General features: G+C 33.6%; 3 protein-coding genes and 1 non-coding gene across 5 annotated transcripts in view; 2 read left to right on the top strand and 2 right to left on the bottom strand.

The window, feature by feature from the left end:
• trus (programmed cell death 2 like trus) overlaps positions 1–22,510 on the bottom strand; it is an 81,579-nt gene that overhangs the window by 33,665 nt on the left and 25,404 nt on the right. The window lies entirely within an intron of this gene.
• TRNAD-GUC (transfer RNA aspartic acid (anticodon GUC)) lies at positions 1,714–1,785 on the bottom strand. The gene has a single exon. It is a non-coding gene; the product is annotated as a tRNA-Asp (tRNA).
• LOC140443212 (solute carrier family 25 member 32) lies at positions 1,863–7,449 on the top strand. Its single transcript, XM_072534334.1, has 2 exons — positions 1,863–2,220; positions 6,636–7,449. The coding sequence occupies exons 1-2, from the start codon at positions 1,995–1,997 to the stop codon at positions 7,334–7,336; spliced, it is 927 nt and encodes a 308-aa protein (XP_072390435.1). The 5' UTR covers positions 1,863–1,994; the 3' UTR covers positions 7,337–7,449.
• On the top strand, positions 7,603–21,088 carry LOC140443209 (histone-lysine N-methyltransferase, H3 lysine-79 specific-like). The gene has a single exon (XM_072534329.1). The coding sequence runs from the start codon at positions 7,634–7,636 to the stop codon at positions 10,409–10,411; it is 2,778 nt and encodes a 925-aa protein (XP_072390430.1). The 5' UTR covers positions 7,603–7,633; the 3' UTR covers positions 10,412–21,088.

The raw sequence follows: 22,510 nt of genomic DNA, 5'->3' as shown, positions 1-22,510 counted from the left end.
AAGAGGAAGAAAAATTGATAAAACAGTTTACATTGCCATGTGTTTAGAAATATTGTTTGTATACATACTTTAAGAAAGTCATAAAAAGTACATACATATTAAGATTAAGTTTACTGATTGACGAATCGATTTTGCGTTTTATTGAATTATGCTGACAAAACTACTAACAAAAATGCTATTGTCAATATATTTGCTAAATATTTTGGTGCAGGGTACAGGGTGTCAGCAAAGATCAGGATGTTCATATTCCCGACTACACATATAAACAAAATTGCACTGATACGATGTTACGTTAGTACCCTAAAAACTATCATTAGGACCTAATGGTATTCTTCTTCTCTTTCTTAAGAATGTACATTTACATTGACACGTAAAAAGAAACCTTTTGAGACATCCTGTATGTACTTCTTATCTATACAAGTATCTTTTTAATGTTATTTATTTTTGTGGCAGTAATTTGATATAGATCTCGGTTTTTATTTCCTGTTCGCAGCACATGTGTCATCACATTTCAGTTTTGATATCAGCAACAATTTTTAATAAGTAAAATTTTTGATCGACATGGCAATAAAGCGTATGTAAATTTTATATTTGCGTGCAAACTTTTTTCAAGGAAATATCAGCGGTAAAATTGAAAAATACTCGCCATCGTGATCATTATTATCTATCAGGCTGTTGTGAAGTTCACTATTGGACATAAATTTCCTTCAACTGAGGATTTCTAACGCCAATTTGAGTTCAAGATATCTTTTAAGAAGGTTTCAAATTATTAAAAAGAAGGTATTTTGATACTCATGTGTTTGTACTAATCGATGAGTACCTTAGCCATCGGCCGTCTATAAAGGACCAAAAACCATTTCGAGAATTTCGACAAATATCCCAAATTTTCAAGCCGTTTTCTTTTCCAAGGAAATGCTTTACTTCTATTCCTATTCTATTGCTCGGTCTTGATTCCAACGCTTACCATATAAAGGGTTGGGATAAAGTATGGAACCAACCGAATATCTTTAAAACAAAAAAGATGCCATTCATTAACTATTAAATTACAGGTACAGCAGGAAAAAGTATCGTAAAAGAAACAAACGGTAAATAACTCTTTAATGAAAGAACTTCATTCAAACATATTTTTTCAGGTAAAAAAGAGCCAGCTGAAATATTTATTAGACATTATATCAAAACCGACCTCCTTCCCTGTTTTCCAAATTTTGCTTTCGCGTTAGATATTTTAACCTTAACTTTTTCTGCGGCTTCAGGCGAAAGAAGTTTCAGTAAATTAAAAAGTATTACGAAATAATATGACACAAAGAAAGGTGTACAGATTTGGCCATCATCTCTATTGAATACGAATTCTCTGAAAAAGTTAATATCACTGATATTATTGACAAATTTTAGTCTTTGCAGGACAGATTTACATACTTTTCGTTTTCATCAATGTAAGATGAAATTTTTTATTCTTAAGTTATTTAGTACTCTTTTTTGAGTATTCCGTATTCTACATTTATTTCTTGAATGATAACTGGCATTGTAAATAACTAGGCAGGACAAAACTGATCGGTAGGAAATGTATCGTTTGACAAAAATGATTTTTGAGAACATAGTAGTAATTTTTTAGTCACAGTCTTTCAACCTTGATTAACAAATACTATTCAGTAATCCTAACAATTAATATATATTTTTTAAATAGATATGTAATTAAAAAAAAACAAAAAAGTCCTCCCCGGCGGGGAATCGAACCCCGGTCTCCCGCGTGACAGGCGGGGATACTGACCACTATACTACCGAGGACTACATACATACTTTGCAAAACTTTCTATAAAAGTGACGTGTCACGTCACGATAGAGTTTATTGATTTCTTTACTTTTGACAAAACATAACCTAAGTAAGAAGATCATAACCTAATCACAAAGATTAAAAAATTATTGTGAAATAAATACCCTAGATAATCTATTTTACATAACTGCTAAATACTATAGAAGAATGTAAGGTGAAAATCATGACATTAGTTACCAAAAAAACAACACGGGAGAGTGTAAGTTTACTTAGTCAGGTTAAATATGAACATTTAGTAGCTGGATTATCGGGTGGCATAACTTCAACCCTGGTCTTACACCCATTAGATGTTATTAAAATAAGATTTGCCGTGAATGATGGACGACTACAATCTACACCCAAATATAAAGGAATTGCAAATGCTTTTTTGACTATTTTTAGACAGGAAGGTTAGTACCAAAGATTGTTTATTATAAAAATGTGCAATGGAACCATCATTTGGCGGTATTGTGGTTATCAGCTGTGATAGTCTCACATGTTACATTTGAATATAATTTTTGTATATATGGAAAGAAAACGTTAATCAAAAGATAAGCTAAATTTAAGCCTTAACATGAGGAAAGATTTTTTAATAAGATTGTTTATATAACCTAATTTTGAGAAAAATAACCTTGTGCCCATTTATCCAATTACTAAAGAAGGAAAGTTTGTCTGATCTATTTACAAATCAATGGAACAGTAATTTTAAAATTGATTATAGAAAGCTAGTGAATAAAAAGTGTGAAATAATCCAGGTATTGTTCAAATCAACAGTTGGTGGTTACTGAATGCTGAAGTTTATTAATACTACCATAGATATTTTGTTAACAATTACCCATTCCCTCCTAACACAGTTAGTTACAAAATTTCAGCAATATTCTCTATAGGCTGATTAAAATCAATTATTCAATGATTAGAAAATAAGCTGATGAATTATTATAATTTTTGAGAAAATTCATGGCACTTGAATAAACAATTAAGTATTCAGATGGTCTAACTCCTATCATTCAGTAATAGAAATTAGGGAAATATGCAAAACAGTACCCTCTGATTTGGCCAGGTTTTTTTGGCTTAGTATAGGTTTCTATGATAATGTTAAGAGGTTTTTAGTTACTAACAATTAATGCACACTTTTGTTATGTTTATGTACCAGCAAAAAGTAGAGCATCTAAAAAAACATTCAATGTATTACGATTAACATAAAAACCTTTTAAATGGCATTTTTTAAATGTTGATATACTTGTTCATTGCTTAGAAAACAATAAAATAAGAATCCTTATTTTCAATAAATTTTAATAACAAAATCAATGTACAACTTTTCTACTGCATAGAAAGTTTGGTTATGTGTTGAAAATTTCAGAGCAATTCATTAATTAGTTTAAATGATATGAATAAAAAAGGAAAGGAAAAACATGTTATTGAAAAATTTCTATACAAAAACACTACAAATGTATCCTTATAGGTAAACATTTAGAATGACTTTTTTTAACAAGATGGTATTTGATACACATTTTAATAAAAAAAGGAGTTACTGTAGATGAATTTAGATTAAGTCAGCTTTTTTTCCTAAAATGTTTACCAAAACTAATGAACTTATTTAGTGTCAGTAGAAAGATAAAAGTTATAGTCTTTTATATGTAAATTTTGAAAAAAATATGCATTTTAACAGTTGTAATGTAAACTTCAAGTATACAGCTCAAATTAGAAAGGTGTGAGTGAGTGAAGAGGGAACTTCAAAATCAGTATGATCAAAAAATTAAATAGCAACTTCAAACTTTTACAATAAATTATAATCGTGGAACTTGTTAATAGATTTTGATGTTGATTATTCAAATTTATATGTATTTCTCTATTTGTATGTATAATGCTACCTGGGATAAACAATTTAAATAATATCAACACTTTCTGACAAACCACATGTAACTATAGAAAAGGTCACACCAAGTGTGCAGTACGGCGAATATAGGAATGCACAATTGCCGAATTTCACGCCTTGTGCTTGGCGCTACAAACAGGTCCAAGTGGTAGTCTCAGAACCATACCCAGATCTCTACGCAGGGCTCTGTTATTTATTATAAAATAATTGCCTTCAAGTAGCCAAATAAGAGGCATGAATTTGAATAAAAAGACCTTAAGTTTTTAGCGAGAATTTTATTATAAAACTGTATACTTTATTAAACTAACAAATGTATTTTAAATTACATTTCTTGATAGCTATAAATATATCGGGTGGAACCTCCGGTAACTCGATTTCTGTGCACCCAGTCCAATATCCAAGAAAAACTTTTTCTTTGGAAATATGTGAAAAATTATCAGATCGAAAAAGCTTTGCACATTTTTTAATCCCGGCGATGTTATTAAAAAAACAAGTTGCGCACTTGAATCACTGTGAAATTTTAACACCTACTATGAAATTTTTTTTGTGGAAATCTGAAGTGCAGTTTTTGTCCTTGTTAAAACATAATGCAGCCTCGCATTTTTTACACACAACATAAGTTTACCTAGTTCCTTGGCATAGCAACCTGGTAGTTTTCAGCGAAACCTTGTGTTATTCCATATGGGATAATGGTTTTCCTTGTCCACACTTGACCAGATGAGCAGGTATAAGGTTTATAGTGTAAGTTATTTAACATTATATTATATTTATACTTTATTAAACTAACAAATATATTTTAAATTACATTTCTTGATAGCTATAAATATACAGGGTGGAACCTCCGGGAACTCGATTTCCGTGCACCCAGCCCAATATCCGAAAAGCCCATACTCTGATTGGACTGGTAAATGCATTTTATTGGTTATACAGTGTAAAATAATCGAGGTTGCTCACAGATATTCAATTAATTATACTAAAGTCGTCCTCTACATCCGTGATGTCGGATTCGCTTTCGCTACTCTCCCCTGTGTTCGCGTGTATTATCAATTGGTCTACGTCATCTTGCAGGTTGTCCGCAGTCCACATCTCAGTTTCCGTTTTCTCAACAACATGAGTGACATAATTGCGCCAATTTTGCTCTGTGACGCGTGCGAAACCGTCGTCGATCAACTGGCGTACCTCGTCGTTTTTAAAAGTGGTATTATGGGTACCTACATATCGCTTAACTTGGTTCCACACCATTTCTATAGGATTCAATTCGCAGTGATATGGAGGAAGCCTTAAAATATAAACATTATGTTGTGAAGCATACTCATCAAGATGATACTTATCGTATTGATCTTTAAAAGCACGCGCTGCTTCTAATAGCTCGGATTTCAAATAACACTCCTCGTAATTTATAGATTGGCTAACATTAACCCACGATTCGTCCAAATATATGATATTGCAATGGTCTTTTCGCAAACGTCGTATAGTTCTCAAATAATTATGGCGCCAATGAATAATATCCTCTCGCTCCACCATGATGCTTCTTCGGCCACGTTTCTTATAAACAAATCCAATATCTTTCAGAAGTCTGTATAAAGTAGAAAGAGACAACGGCTGTATATTCTCATTACCTTGTATGAAGTTATGTATATGCTTTAAGAATGAACAATTCTCCGTAGAATACTTCTTACACCCTCGTCATATGTGAATATTCTAGAATTTGATTGACACACTCGTCTTTTACGTTTTTTTGGCGATTTCAACGTTCCACTCTGTTCTTTTTCTTTTTTGAAATTGTAAATGCTTCTTTCGCTAACACCAGTCATCAACGAAGTACGTCTTACAGCAGCACTTACATTAAGTTGTTCCGTATTTTGTAAAAAACACAACACATTTAACACTACGAGTTTAGCGCAACCGTTAAATAATTCACCGGATTTAAACTTATGGGACTCCATGCTCTCTGTTGAAACTCGGACTAAATTTTGAAGTGTAGTTTCGTTTTCCAAAAGCACTTTCACCCTAAGGATGGATAGGGGGTGAAATAGGGAAAGCTTGGAGTTTATCAAATACTAATTATGACAAACAAGTTTATGGCCATATTTAGGTGACTATGTTAATGATGGTAATTTGTAGCAGAAGTTTTACAAAAGAAATGAAGACCTATTTATAGAAACAACATAACTGTATTTTTAATATTTTACATACAATAGAAAAAATCTAATTTCTATGAAAGAATTGGAAATTTGAATATTATATATAATATCTATAAATAATATCATTTCCAAGTTTCCAAATTCTTTCCTAGAAATTATGTAGGTTTTTTCTATTTTATGTAAAACATTAAAACTACAGTTATTGTATGTTGTTCTTGTAAAGAGGTGTTCAAATGTTACTCTTATGAATATGATTCAATTGTATATCTCATGTTGACGTTTTATATGCAAAATTCATAGTTTTCGTTGTCAATAACTCATCAATGCCTTTTTATTCTACTGTATATGTATACATGATATAAAATATTTTACTCGTACTGCCGGCAGATGCATTTTATCCAAGCCGGTCCTGTGAGACAATGAGCAATCAACAGCTGGAGAAAATCGACAACCCTACGCGTTTATTCTCCATAAGAAAAGCATTGCCGTATCTTACCCGTACTGCACTCTCAGTGTGACTTTTCTATAGACCCAGTACATGAGCCAACCCAACTTTTCTCTATTTAGCACAGTTATAGGTTGATTGTTTTACAATGATTATTAAAATTTATTGATAATTAAAAAGAAAGACTTATTTTACAGTTTTATAAGCAACATATATAAGCAATTCAAAATTCAGAAAACACTATTTTGACACTTTTTTTACATGAATTATAAGATTGTTACCTTGAATTTTATTTTAGCTTAACTTTTTGCTGTTATATAGAAAAAAGATATCTTTTGCTAATGTAAATATTTTTTTTAGGTATTAGAGGATTGTATCAAGGAGTGACACCAAATGTATGGGGAGCAGGAGCATCTTGGGGCTTGTATTTCTTCTTTTATGACTCTATGAAAAATTGGTTAAAAGAAGGTAACATAGATACCAAGTTGAGTGCAAGTACACATCTTTTAGTGGCTTCCCAGTCGGGGTTTATGACATTGCTGTTAACTAATCCTGTTTGGGTAGTCAAAACCAGATTATGTCTACAATATGCTGGCCACAAGAAGTATGATGGTATGATTGATGCTTTGATAAAAATTTATCAAAAAGAAGGCTTTAGAGGGTACTACAAGGGACTTTTACCTGGTATATTTGGAGTCTCCCATGGTGCTGTGCAGTTTATGGTGTATGAAGAATTAAAGAAAGAGTATTGTTCCTACAGTTCACTGCCATTGAGTACAAAGTTAGGTACTATTGAATATTTAACATTCGCAGCCACTTCTAAGTTAATTGCAGCAGCGACTACATACCCTTACCAAGTTATAAGAGCAAGATTACAGAATCAGCACTACAGTTATGCAGGAGCACTAGATTGTATCAAACAAACTTGGCTGTATGAAGGCTGGAAAGGATTTTATAAAGGTTTGGGTACAAATTTATTAAGAGTGATACCTGCTACTATGATCACTTTTGTTACTTATGAGAATGTTTCATATATGTTATTAAACGAAGGTCATATTTGAAAAATATTGCTTAAAAAGTTTAGCAGTTGTCACTGACAAATTAAATTTACAAATATATGTATACTTTTTTTTGTAGACATTATAATACTTTATTATAAATATTATAATACTGTTTTCCTATTTTTTATGTATATTAATTAGATTTGGATCATATCCATAACATAACTTTTACATTTTTCTGACAGTTCAATCCACAACCAACAATAATTGCATGTTTATTTTTGTACAAAACAAATTCTGTTTTATTTACCACTACAATTTATGAAAAAATTTGCCTAATTTAAACAATTTAAGATAATGGAATTAAAATTACATTCTCCTGTTGGAGCTGAACCTGTATGTTATACTTGGCCATTAATCTACGGACGTGGAAATGATAAGCATGATAGAGCTACAGAAATTGTTGATACAATTCGATGGGTTTGTGAAGATCTACCTGTGCTAAAGTTACCTTTAGAGAATAACATACTCTGTAACTATGACACGAAGAGCTATGAAAGTATGAAATCTTTATGTGATCGGTACAACAAAGCTATAGATAGTGTAGTTGCTTTAGAGAAAGGCACTTCATTACCTGCTCACCGAACTGCAAATAGTCCATCTCGAGGTCTTTTAAAACATATCTTACTGCAAACATATAATTCTTCAGTTACAGCTCCAGAAAGGCTAAATCAATATGAACCATTTTCACCAGAGGTATATGGTGAAACATCATATGACCTTGTGTGTCAGATGATCGATCATATTAAAATATCTTCTGATGATGTTTTCATTGATCTGGGATCTGGGGTTGGACAAGTAGTTCTCCAAATGGCTGCAGCCACATCGTGCAAGTTATGTATCGGAATTGAATGTGCAGATGTACCTAGTTTATATGCTGAAAGTATGAGCAAGAATTTTCGTACATGGATGCGATGGTATGGAAAGAAATATGGGGAATATAAACTTATTAAAGGAGATTTCTTGGCAGAAGAATATAGAGAGAATATTAGTCAATCTAGCATAGTATTTGTTAATAACTTTGCATTCGGTCCAGCTCTTGATCATCAATTAAAAGAAAGATTTGCTGATCTAAGAGATGGAGTAAAAATAGTTTCTTCTAAGAATTTTTGTTCGTTAAATTTTCGAATATCAGATCGAAATCTAAGTGATATTGGTACAATTATGCATGTTTCTGAAATGCCGCCTTTAAAAGGATCTGTTTCTTGGACTGGAAGGCCTTTTTCCTACTTTCTACATACCATAGATCGTACAAAATTGGAATCATATTTTCAAAAATTAAAACAGGCTCAGTTGAGAAACAACGAGGATGATAACAATTCGAATTCTACCACCAGCTCCAGAGGAACAAGAGGTAAAATGTATTTACTCAGAAATTCTTCAGATTTTACTTCAGACTCGGATTCAGTTGATTGGAGCGTTGGCCATAAACCAAAAAGGGCTCGTCCCAATTATAAATCTATTAAAAGGAAGAGACCAGAAAGTCGTGCTCCAAAGAATAAGCATCAATTAAGGAAATTACAGTACAAAATATCTCCAGATACCAAAGCTCACAAGATTGAAGAGAAGCACAAAATTAAGGAAGAACAAATTAATGATTTGGACTTTCTTCATAATGAAACATTAGTAAGTATAGTATCAAAATTTGACGATAGTCCTGCACCTGGCTGTTTTAACCACAAGCTGACTGCCCTAAATACCGGTTTAATCGTTCATGAAGAGATCAGCATACCAGACCAACAATCAGAAACTCCTTATGAACTACAACTTCTTTTAGATAACTTTAAAGTGCAATACATGGAAATGCTTAATCAAATGAGAAGCCCAACATATAAAAACTTTATACTTTCGCAAATTGAAAGCGAAAGAAAAAAACAAAAACATTTAGAAAATCGTGCGACGCAATTAGAAAAACAAGTCAACGTACTTAAACATGAAGGTGTAAAATTAATCAATGTGAAGAAAAAAGAAATGGGATTAAATGGAAATACTCCTGCAGAAATCTCCGCTGAAGCCAAAGAAGTAGTCAAAAAGCACAAGAAGCTGCAATCAAAAGCCAAGAGATTAGAAAATCAAGTGGCTAAGTTAGAATGCAAACAAAAAGAGTTGATGCGTCAGAGACAAGCAGAACTTGGTGTTAAACTTTTGCCCGATATAGATGTATCACCGGAGCTTTTTAAAGATAACGTTCTAAGGGAAATATGCGCAGCATTTGATCATCGAAAAAATCTTCAAAGCAATGTTTTACAGTTAGAACAAGATGTCTTTAATCTGAATTTAAATGAAACCAGAGTACAAGCTGTACGAGATCAACAAAGTACCGGCGGCGTATCGAAACCTTGCAGTAATTATGTAAATCATTCACAAATTTACACGGGAATACAGAGCACATCGAAGCACGACAAAAATTTCGAAATTTTAGTTCAAAAGGGACGAAAAAATGAAATAATTTCAACATACGACATGAATACTACAGTACCTGATATTAGAAATAACTCTCTTAGGAACAGTAAAACAAATGACAAAAACTGTGTAACATATAATAGTATATCTGCTTCATCGTCCAGTCAAAATCGCCAAATATGTCATAATGTTAAGATTGAGACTGATGCTAATGTACCCGTAATTAAACAAAATATACCTATAACAAACTTTGACATTAGTTTAGAAAGTATTATTACTTCAGTTCTTAACGAAGATATTCAGAATACACCTAGAAATACTCCAGTATCACTGTCTGGATATCACACACAAATGTCTCCCATCAAATTACAAACCATAAAATACCAAAACAATATAAACCACAATAACATTATCTCTAGTAGAACACGACAGGAAGCAACACGATCTCGTAGAAATACAAAGTTAAATCCACCTGTAAATAGAGTAAACTTTAAAGTACCGACTGTTGATCATGCTTCTGTAATTACCACTGCCAAAGAATCAGAACTAACTCCCCAGCAACAGGTTTACAGCCAATTACAGAGACCGCCTCCCGTAGAAAGGCTGGAAGGATTGGCTTATATGTACGCCCAATCAAAGTATGCTACTCAATTACAACCACGTCCAAGGTGACAATTCCATGTACATAAAATTGACCAGAACTCACTTCAGATTAGTGCAAGTGCAGCTAATTCCATGTGTAAATACCTCTACCATGTCTTAGGGTGAAATTCACACTTCTTGAAAATTGTCAAGTGGGAGTGAATCTTTCAGAATTTGTAATACTAACCCGTTTTATAATTTTATTTTCATATATAATTTCAGTTATGTTTAAATTGTTTTATTTACGATTTTTTCTACTAAATCCGTTTTGCGTCATCAACGATTGTTCATTCTTTGTTAAAATGATTTCACAGCACTGATCAATCGTAAATGAGGACCCTATAAGTAAAGGGGTATAAGTGACAAAAAGTAAATTTTGAGTAAATGTCATTTGAAGTTAAGCCTTCACTGTAATTGCCATGATTTTTTAATGCTAGTTTTTCATCTCCAGTTTAGTAACTGTAGGCGTTATTTATTATTATTGGTAACAAAAAATCATAATTTTATTGTCTACTCATTTTGGAGCTATTTTTAGGTTGCTAAGTAGCACTTTTACCCTTTTACTTCTAAGAAATGCAATATAAAGGTGAAAAATGCAAAAAGATCATTAAGTTTTTGTACAAATTTATTCTTCACCATAACACTAATATATAATTCACTTATGATGTAATGTACTGATTATTACAGACATTATTACTACTATTACGATTATTTATCAGTGTCGTAATGCTAATCCAAATCATCATTTTTGACTTCTGCTTCTTCTAAGTTTGCTAGTTCTCAAGCTTGTTGACCATCATGTCGCAGATTTATAAAAACTCATGGTAAATCGGAGGTACGTAGTTGAGTAACGGTTGAAGATTTGAATATTTAGCTTGCTTCATCAATCGGTACTGACAGAAGGGCAGAGTTTTTGCCAGCTCGGATGGGTTTCATAGCAAGCTCACTAAACTCTTCTATGATGCTGCTTTCTTGTAAAACAAGGTTAAAGGTTTTTCCTGTTGTAAATGTAACCATTGCATGCTCTGTATTCCACTTACGCTCTTCTTGAAGTTTGTCGAAGTGTTTGAAAGTCTAAAATATCGTCATTTTTCATCTGTACTGTAAAGAACTTTCTACTTGTAGAAGTTACCAGCTCCATTCAATGTTGAGGTACATAAGGTTCTTTTTAGTTTTTTTCTTTTTTAACTCTATCAAAACCAAAGTCTTGGTCACACTTCGTGTTCTTCCTACTGATCGTCTTCCTATTGGGGAACCGTCTCTTGCCGTCTTTACTACTCTATTTGTTGTCATTCGGCTTATATGATCGTTCCATTCTACTCTTCAATTTCTTACCCAGTTCTTGATGTTCTCTATCTTGCATGTACATCGTATATCTGTATTTCTAGCTCTGCCCGATAGTGTCTTACCATCAATTTTTCTAAGTGTTTTCATCTCTGCTGTTTCTAACATCAATTTTGTCCTCTCTGTGTCAGGTCTTGTTTCTGCCGCGTATGTCATTATTGGTCTGATGACTGTTTTGTAAATTCTGACAACGTAGAGCCAAAATTTGACTGTCAAATGACTCTTATTTTGACCTCCACAGTTGTCGCTAAATGCCGTTATGTGTTTCACACATGGGGGAAGGCTTGATATTTCCTAACATCCACCTTCGTTCTTGTTATTTTAGCCCTGTTTTTTTTTCACTTATCTAGCCTCCGAATTCTTTTCTTGTCAGTCTGCTTTGGTGATGGAAACGCATTAGCAGCTAAATCCCCTATCACTGGCTGCGTATTCCGCAAAGAAACAAAACGAACTCTTCTTAGAAATACTGTAGTTTATAATAACGTAGTACCACTCCCCATCCAAAATGATAACAAACTCAACTAACAATCTGACACAGTGGAACAGGGGTAACAAGTGCACTTGTATATCTTCTCTTCCAAGCCCTACTCATAGTTGGCTTGGAGGCTAAGTAACTTGCCGCTAGAAAGCAGCACCTGTTAGACTTATCGCTTATTATTTTGTTTTGTTTTGTTCAAGTTTGGACCAACGTTTGACACTAGAAAGTGGATGTATATTATCGTAATTCCTCATCATATTCACAATACTATTATCCTTCCACCTAACTACAAGTAGTAAATTTTGTTTGTCATATTTGTATTGAAAAAAACCACGCTACCTTTTGTTCATTTCGTTAGCGCTTGGCAAAGGACATTTTTAGTTCGATTCCAGTTGCTCTAAAACCTAACTTACACAGTTTATCATAATATATAACAGTTTACTAGTTACTTAATTGCGCGAAATTTCCCCGTTCTCCCCTATAATTTTTGACATTGTAGATCTACTGCTCTGGCGTCTTTTGCGAAAAAATCTAGTTTTTATTTCAACAATGTTGTTTTAATTAACTTTTATGATACCTGTGGCGATACCAATACATTTCACTGACAGAGTCGTTTATAAAAAAATAAACTATCCCAATATTGACAAAGCATTTCACACATGTTTATAGGAACTTTTGGGTTTTAAATTGAATAAGGAATCGCTCACAATATATTAGATTACTTTGGAAACGCCATATCCATTTCACTACTTTCGATATTAAAATTAATTAAATTAATAAAATTAATCCATACAGATGCTCGTGAATATTTCTCTCTAGGATTGACTCAGTTCGTAGTTCTATGACAATATAAGTTCGTATTGATCTCGTAGAATGGAATTAGTAGAAAAAGGAACATCGTTTCTGATGTAGAAATAATGTTGTTAATAATAATGATCGTTTTAGTTTTCAACTAATAATATAAGCGTGAATTGCTTGTTATGTTTAAAAATAGAGTGCAAAAAAAAACGTTTTTTCGTTTGTTTTAAAGTTGAATATCATTTTAATGGACTTTTTTAAGTTTTCTTTTACCTTTATTGGCTTAAATCTTTTTTATTTATTGTGTTTACACATACATTAAATGAATTTATTGATATATGTGGATGTGATAACAAATGTTTAGAGAAATAAATTTCAGATTAAACAAACGTTTATAGTATATAATAATTTTGTTATTTTCCTACTACTACTACTACTATCGGTTCACAGCGTTCTCCGACTCCTAACCGCCATTCTTCTCTATTTAACCATAGGCCTGGAGGGATTTCTCTTTCCTCTAGTTCTTTTTCAATTCCCTCTCTCCAGCTTCTTCTCGGCCTTCCTCTTTTTCTTCTTCCTTATGGTGTCCACGTCAAAATCTGTTTCGGAATCCTGTCATCTGGCATTCTCTGTACACGGCCGTACCATATTAACTGTTTTGTTTTTATGTCATCAACTATTGTATGCTTGGTTCCCATTATTTCTCGTATTCTCTCATTTGGTATCCGATCTCTTCTTGATTTGCCTGCTGCTCTTCTCCAGAAGTCCATTTCTGTTGCTATTAACAGTTTCTCTGTTCTTTGTTTCACTGGCCAAACTTCACTGCCATATGTGATTACACTTTTAAGTATGGTGTTGTATATGAGTTGTTTTTTTCGCTTTAGATATTGTTTGGTCCCACACAATGCCGTTCATCATGGATATGGCTTTTCTACCTTGTATGTCTCTGTCTTTTATAGCAGCATCGAGTGTTCCATCTTAAGTTATCTTCATACCCAGGTACTTGTATTCATCACAGTGTCTAATTTCTACCCCATCGTCTAATATAATGGACTGCTTTGTCCCTCCAATACGCATGGTTTCAGTTTTCTTAATATTGACTTCGAGACCCCGTTTGTTATATTCTTCTATTAGCTTCCGAGTCATGTAACTCAAGTCGTCATGATCCTGAGCAATCAGTATTTGGTCATCAGCGAAACATAAGGTGTACAGTGTAGTCTCGTCGTTGAGAGGGATTCCCATGCCATTACATTTTCTTTTCCACAGCTTGAGTGCTTAGTGCAGATAAATTTTGAAAAGGGTAGGCGAAATACAGCAACCCTGCTTTAGTCCTTTCGTGACCTTAAATCCCTCAGATATCTTTGATCCAGTTTTAATTTTTGCAGTCGTTCCATTATACAGACTTTGGACTGCTTTGATAAGACCATGCTTAATGTTGGTTTGCTGTAGGGTTGACCATAGTTTACTGAGGGGTACACTGTCATAAGCAAATTATCTATAACCGAAAAATGAAAAATACATGGATGATAAGTTAATAATTCGATTGAAGAATTGCATGTTCTGATTGATAAGCTTGTCGATTGTAGCGAAGAGGGCGGACCAACTTTAAATATCAAAAAGACGAAATTCATGACCATTGGATAGATAAACAACCAGAGAGGTTATGGATTAATGATGAACTCGTTCAAAAAGTGGCCAGATATACATACTTGGGAACAGTCATAACCGAAACAACGATTATACGCAACAAAGCAAATCAAGAATAGGACTAACATTTAGTAATAGTAGAAAAGTACTTTGCAGCAATGATCTGGGCCTGCAAATCAAAGTAAGAATACTGAGTTGTTGTGTTTTCGATGCTGTTACACGAAATGGAGACATGGACACTAACCCAAGACGTTAGCAACAGAATAAAAGCGTTTGAAATGCGGACTTACAGGAGAATTTTAAAAAAGCTAACAGGAAAAGCCCAAGCAACATTTAGTAATATTAGAAAAGTACTTTGCAGCACAGATCTGAGCCTGCAACTCAAAGTAAGAATACTGAGGTGTTGTGTTTTCGATGCTGTTACACGAAATTGAGACGTGGACACTAACCCAAGACATTGTAGACATCTCATACAGGAGAATTTTAAAAAAGCTGGATAAGGTTACGGACTACGACGTTATGAAGAGAATGAAAAACGAAAGGTGGTTTTGAATACAATTAAAATAAGAAAGTTGCAGTATTTGGAATATGTCATAAGAGGAGAGAGATATGTAAAAGATACTGATCAAAACAAGCATATGAACACGACGTATATTCTGGCTAAATAATTTAAGACAATGTTACACCTGTAACTCTGTTGAGCTGTTTAGAGCAGCAGTGTCAGTGTAAAGATAGCCTTAATGATAGCCAACTTTGTTAACGAAGAAGATTTAAGATTTTTTGAAGGTTGCCCGATTTTGATGCAGTCAAATCACCATTCCGACAATATTTGAAGGAAATCGGCGAATTGTAGCTGCAAAACGTACAATAATTTTAAGGTCTTCCTCGACAATAAAGACGTTGATTTTTCATGTACCACTCCGTTTTTAATCATTTTGACAAATGACGCAAAATTAATAATATGCGTAAATTTTAGGAAATCATTTTTTATTTTAACGGATAAAAACAATGGGTAAAAAGATTTAAAAGTATCTACTATTGAAATTTATTAAATAAAATTGCTAATTTAGATTTTGCGGGAAAAAGTGCAATATTTTGGTTTAACTCTGTTGAAACTCTGTTTAATAAATTAGTAATTAACAAATTCCCATTGCTAATCATAACAATACTAATTGTCAAATCAGCACTAAACTTCTATTTGTCTTTAGAAGTGACTATAATTCTATCAAAATTAATTTGAATATCGATATACTGTAGGGGAGAGTGGTCCACAGTGAGACGGTTTTTAGTCATTTGAGATTTTTTCACTTTTTCTATATATATATATATATATATATATATATATATATATATATATATATATATATATATATATATATATATATATATATATATTGAAAACAAACAAATAATCCTGTAAATTGACATTTATTTTACAAAAATACACAACAGAAATATATTTGAACTTGAAAACGTAAGTGTAAAAAAAATTCTTTTTGACATTGCAAAGTGTTCATCGTGTCCCACAGTGATCCACACTGAGACACACAATGGTCCACAACGAGACATCGTTCCTTAGACATGTAGTGCGCAAAAATTCACTTCGAACTGAACACAATTAATTTGCCTCTTTGATTTTTCATATAACACTGGTGCAGGTAAAATCATCACTATACCTTGCGATAAAACTCTAGTAACTTCAAGAACGTTTGGATAAAAGAACTTGTTCGATTTATTTTTTCTTCTCAGATAATTGATTTTGATTAAATTTTGCCAACAAAATATTTTACTGACTTTTTGCTTGCGAACTTTACAAGAACATAGTCATCAATGACTGCATTTCTATCTGGTCCTTCCAATCATGTTATTAGAGCATCAAGATCGGCATCATATTCAGATGAGCTGTTCAGGGATTTTGGTTACTTAACCAACTATTTTCGGAATCGATAAATCGTTTTTTTTACTGTATTAGCTCTAGCTTTGCGTTTTTAGGCGTTCTTTGTTTGAAGTTCAATTTTTTCTGGAGTGTCTGTTGGAATGAAACTTTTTTCGCATTTTCTGTTATGCACTCGTTTTCTTGGAGTGGCTTTAGGGTAGCCTCGAAACTCTTGAGAGCTCGAAAACAATTTTTTTGTAACCACGGTTACTTTAGAATCATGGTCAATAGTAAGTTTTATCACAGTATCAAGATTAGAAGTAGGATCCTTTTCATTTGTGCAGAAATCTGAAACTAGAGATTCGACAGTACCATTTGAAGATGCTGACTGTTCAGGCCGATCTGTGGCGGAACTAGGAAGAAAATCTTCTGCTCCCGATCATAAGAGAAAATACTGCAATGGGACGAAAAGGTAAAAATAGTAACTCCATTGGATTTGTCCAAATCCACACATTCAATTGAAAGATGGCTTTCGTAGTCATCAACTTCCACAAACAACTCACTGTTCATCCAGCCTGAAGATGTGGCAAGTGTCAAACTACAAGTTGGCGCATTACGAAAGCATATACGACTTCAAATGAGCCCTAGGAAATATAATAGCCGGTGGAATCGTGTTTCCTGAAGCACTTATGAAGCAGCAGGTCGGTACTAAAGACCCTCTTTCGGCACTAGTTACTTGACTCACTTGTTTAACTCTTTTGCAAGCGATCACGTTTTTGGTTTTTGCACAGTTGTCGTCCCAGTTTCATCTAGATTCCATATTCTAGAGCCATCGGCAAAGCTTTCTTGCCTGTCAAGACATGGTGCAATTTATCAAAGAAAATTGACACATTATGTTTCTTGAAATATGTAGCACGCGAGAGACTAGGTCCTTCTGATCCACAAGGAAACCAAGTTCCTATAGCTGGCTGTATACCATGTATCACAAAAAATTTAAGTAAAAATCCTTTATATTTATTGTCGTCAATCTGTAGATCTTGTATGTCTTCTTCATCATGTAACTGAGGTGTTCTTGCTCTTGTGCAATCACTACTTGATCGTCTGCAAAGCTTAACGTATATAGGTATTCGTTCCATACCGGTACTCTCGTGCCTTCCATTTTCTTTTCAAAAATATTTACTCATTAATTTAACTGAATTTGGACTATTCAGAATAGCAGCAAGCAAAGTTAGGATAGCCATGCTGATCGCCAACATCCGGAACGGATAGGCACCGTAAGAAGAAGAATTTAACTGAGTTAAATAAGAGAATAAATCGTCCTCAACCTCTGAATCATCTCCTATATTATCACCGGTTTAATATCTTCCTGCAAATTATCTTCAATCTACCGTTGTACAGTCTTTTTTTTTAATGGTCGTTGTTTGAAGCCACATACCTTTTCACTTGACTCCACACCATTTCAATCGAATTCAGCTGGCAATGGTAAGGCGGCAGTCTCAAAATCTTAACGCCATATTTTCCGCAATTGTTTCAATTTTGTACTTGTCGTACTCGTCTCTAAATGCGGCCGCAGTATTCAGTAATTCACTTTTTAGGTAATCTTCCTCGAATAAAAATGTTCTTTTTGATTAGCCAATCCTTGATTTGCCTTCCGTTCCACAATTTTTTCGGGAAATCAAATTTGCGGGAGTGGTATGACGCGTTATCCAAAACGACAACGTTTTCTCTGTCTTATTGTCTATATGTCTAATTAACGTCTTCTACGTTAATTAACCGTTCATTTCGTCGTGGTAATCAGCGGTTCCTTTCTTGGCCAAGAAAGTTAATTCGGCCCATGCCACAAAACCAGTTTCGCTTCCAGCATGAAGAAGAACAAACCGAGAACCTCTTTGGGTTGGAACTTTCAGTCCAGTAGAGAGCCCTTTTATGAAGGCATCTCGGGGATTCTTGATCGCTGTGTCCCTCTATTCCTTTTTGACTGAAGCACTGACGTTAGTCCAAGACTCATCGGTATAAACAAGGTTTACATTATCCTTCTTACTTAATGTTTTTATTTGTCTGAGGTACTTGTGTCTCCAGATTATATCTTTTCTTTCCATCATTATCGAATCTCGACCTCTTTTACCATATTCAAAACCGATGTCATTTAATAGCCTACGAAATGTGGTTTTTGAAAAAGATGGTAGGTTCTTATCATCCTTCACTCTGTTCATTGTGCTGTTGACGGATAGTGGTATATTTTCCAAAAAAAAATCATGGACAATTTTCCTTATTCGAGATTTTACTCCCTCATCGTAAGTATTATCACTTGAATTTGACTGGAAACAGTTTTTCTTCCTTTTTAGTTCACCGGTTTTAGTTCTCCTTACTGAGGCTCTTCGCGGATGTCATAAATTTTGCGAACACTCACACCGCACATTTTCGAAACTTTTTCCACAGTTATAGTCAAGCTGTCACCAATTTTTAAGTTCAGAGGATAGTTCAATACATTTAACACCACACGCTTTACTTGCACACTAAGAATCATACCCTGTTTGAAATTCACGACAGATTGATACTGGCAACGGCTCCATGATGTAGGTACTTTCATTCGCTTGCGAAAATGAAATAGAACTGAGCTTTCATAGTTTTTGCCAACAAATTTTTGGTCTAATGGCCAGTACCCAAATCGACAAAGAAGCATGTTTGCTTTTCGTGGACAATGGAGATTAAAACTGATTCGCTTCTCCTAATGACTTTATAATGATCTTTATTTTCCAAAAGAATGCGTTAACAATTGAAGCTATTGAAAATTGATAAATATAGATAAGCTATCGACAATGAGTTTTTGATATATTTTACTTTTTTTATAGTATTTTTCCTAATATTATTGTTTAGTTCGACAATGTAACTCTTATTTATACATCAATGATTGAATCAAAAACAATAATGACAGTCTTTTCTATGATCCTTAAATCCTGTCCTGATGCGCCGCTTGGGGCAAACCGGCAACGTGGTCGGTCGTTCTCCCGTAAGAAATACATTGCCTATTTTACCTGCACTGCATTCTAACTGTGGCTTCTACTATAGACCATATTAAAGTCTAGTTGACGATATATTTTTAGTTGCAATTATTAGTTCTGGACTTCCAAAACCGTTTTCAAAAATGTTTCGATATAATAATTCTCAAAATTCTGCCATTAGATGAACTTGAGTTACATTTGAAGTGGTATCTTCTCTTGGTATATAATTAATGTTATTTTTGCTTCAACCATTCCCGAGTCTTCCTGGTTGTAATGATAGAAAGCGAGGTGAGACCAAAATATTTTGTCATTCTGATCGTGAATATTAATAAAATGCCTGCCGTCGGCAACATGTAACTTGTTTCGAGTGCCAGGGGTATTTGGAACATTTCGTTCTTTTTCAATATATTACATCTTATTTGAACACTATATTTTGGACAGTCTTATATAAAACTCTAAAACGCTCAATCCAGCTTTCGATTAGAAACAACAATAGTGTCTTGAACGGATTGTACCAGTCTATTAAGCTTGTTTTGAGTCATGAACATAGATCTTTTAGTTTTCGGTACATTACTGTAAGGGATACCCTCTATGAATTTGTACGCATATCGTGTGAACGTTCAACATTTTAAACTTATTTATTGAACAAGTGTTTCATTTATCACTAGATCAAATGGAGAATTTCAAAGTAAAATTTTTCTCAAAACTTCCCATACGTGAGTTTTACTTTGGCCTTATTTAATGTGCTTTGACGAGCAATTGACAGTCTACACATCACCAGTTAATTGATCTTATGTAAGTCGTTCTTAAAGGGACGGTATCAGTAATCATACCTGCTTTAAATTCTATGTTTAAAAAGGAACGTTTTTCTCTGTTTTTATGATTAAATCACAAAAACATCTTGTATTATCTATAGTTTGGAACGTTGGTCCAAAAAGCTTCGTGGTACTGCACAGAAAAGTTTGAGTGGATTGACGTGATATTTTGTTATAATATACGTACATTTTTGATATCAAAAGTGTCACTAATAAAATCTCAGCAGTTCAGAACCGAAAACTCTTGTAATAATCTCAGAAAAATAATGAATATAAAGAATTTCTGTATAAATAAATGTATTGAAATAATGCAGTACTTATTTAACAACTTTCAACTGCCATTATGTAAAGTAGCGTATAAGGAATATGTATTATGTTATTCTAAAGCCATTGCAATTGTATAAATGACGAATAAATAAATAAAACCATTGTTCACTAACACTCTTTTGTAAAAAGCGTTTGTGAAGAATCGGTATAACAGAATGTATTTAGTACCGAAATTTTGGGCATGTTAACATAACTAGTACCAGATAGTTCCTAAGTACTACTTAGTTACCGTAAAAATCAAAACCATTGAGCATATGTAAGTTAATTGATACTGTTTAGTCTTAAGCTGTCTTTTGATATGTGTGTAAGTATTCTAAAATAATAATCAGAATACTTGTAAAACTTTCTAGAGTCTAGATAAAGTTAAATTATGTAAATACCTTTTTTATGGAACGTTAAATAAAATACAAATGCATATGACGTGATTTGTCTTTTTTTTAGTCCTGCATACACCTATAAGTCCAGTCGGGTTAGACGAAAAACAGACCTTGTATGGCGAACTGCCCCAAATTTTATTATTCTAACCTTTAGGGGGACTAACCTCTCAGTCAAAAGGAACAAACTACAATATATTGGCTGAATTGGCAATACCACACAAGCTAATTAGACTCATTAAAGCCACAATTCAATATCACTAATAAGCCATACCCTCAAAATATTTCTAAATGGAAGATTATATAGAAAACTAGAAGATGATATGGATGATACTCAGTTTGGGTTCCGCAAGGGACTGGGAACGAGAGAGGCATTGTTTGCTTTTAATGTCCTCTCTCAAAGATGCTTAGATATGAACCTAGATATTTATTCCTGTTTCATCGACTTCGATAAGGCATTCGACAGGGTCCGACATGAAAAACTAATAGAAATACTGAGAAACAAAGATATAGACAGACGAGACTTACGAATCATTCAATCTGTATTGGAATCAAAAGGCCAACATAAAGATAGAAGAACAAAAGTCCGAAAATATAGATATAAAGAGAGGAGTAAGACAGGGCTGTGTTCTGTCACCATTACTGTTTAACGTGTATAGTGAAGCCATATTCCAGGAAGCGATAGCGGATCTGGGTGATGGAATCTCTGTAAACGGAAGAATAGTAAATAACATAAGATTCGCTGATGACACCGTTATAATGGCAGACACCCTGGAATCACTACAAGAATTGGTAAATAGAATTAACGATTATTGCATTAGATACGGACTAAAAATAAATAAGAGAAAAACTAAATTTATGATTGTCTCAAAAACGCAACATGGAAATGAAAGATTAATGATAGAGCAAACCCAAATAGAAAAAGTAGAGACATAAATATCTGGGAACCTGGGTTGATGACAAAAATGACCAAAACAGAGAAATCAAAGTCCGAATTGAAACTGCAAGGCAAGCATTTGTGAAAATGAAGACAATGCTTACCAACAGAGACCTTCAGTTGCATCTCAGATTGAGGGCTCTAAGATGTTACATATTTTCTATCTTACTATACGGAATGGAAGCTTGGGCATTGAAGAAACAACACATAAGGAAAATAGAAGCGTTCGAAATGTGGTGTTACAGAAGAATATTAAAAATTCAGTGGGTTCAAAGGATTACCAATGCTGAGGTACTACGACGTCTAAATAAGGAGTTAGAAATTATGAACAGCATAAAAAGAAGAAAACTAGAATATTTGGGTCACATAACCAGAGGAGAAAAATATGAGCTGCTGAGAATTATTATGCAAGGAAGGATCCAAGGAAGAAGACGCATCTCCTGGCTGAAGAACCTTAGAGAATGGTTTAACTGTAGTTCACTACAACTTTTCAGAGCAGCAGCCAACAAAGTGACCATAGCCGTTATGATA

This window comes from Diabrotica undecimpunctata, chromosome 6 (genome assembly GCF_040954645.1).
Source record: "Diabrotica undecimpunctata isolate CICGRU chromosome 6, icDiaUnde3, whole genome shotgun sequence".
NCBI classification, from domain to species: domain Eukaryota; kingdom Metazoa; phylum Arthropoda; class Insecta; order Coleoptera; family Chrysomelidae; genus Diabrotica; species Diabrotica undecimpunctata.
Note: the sequence above shows the minus strand (reverse complement) of the source record. Positions and strands in the feature narration are given on the sequence as shown.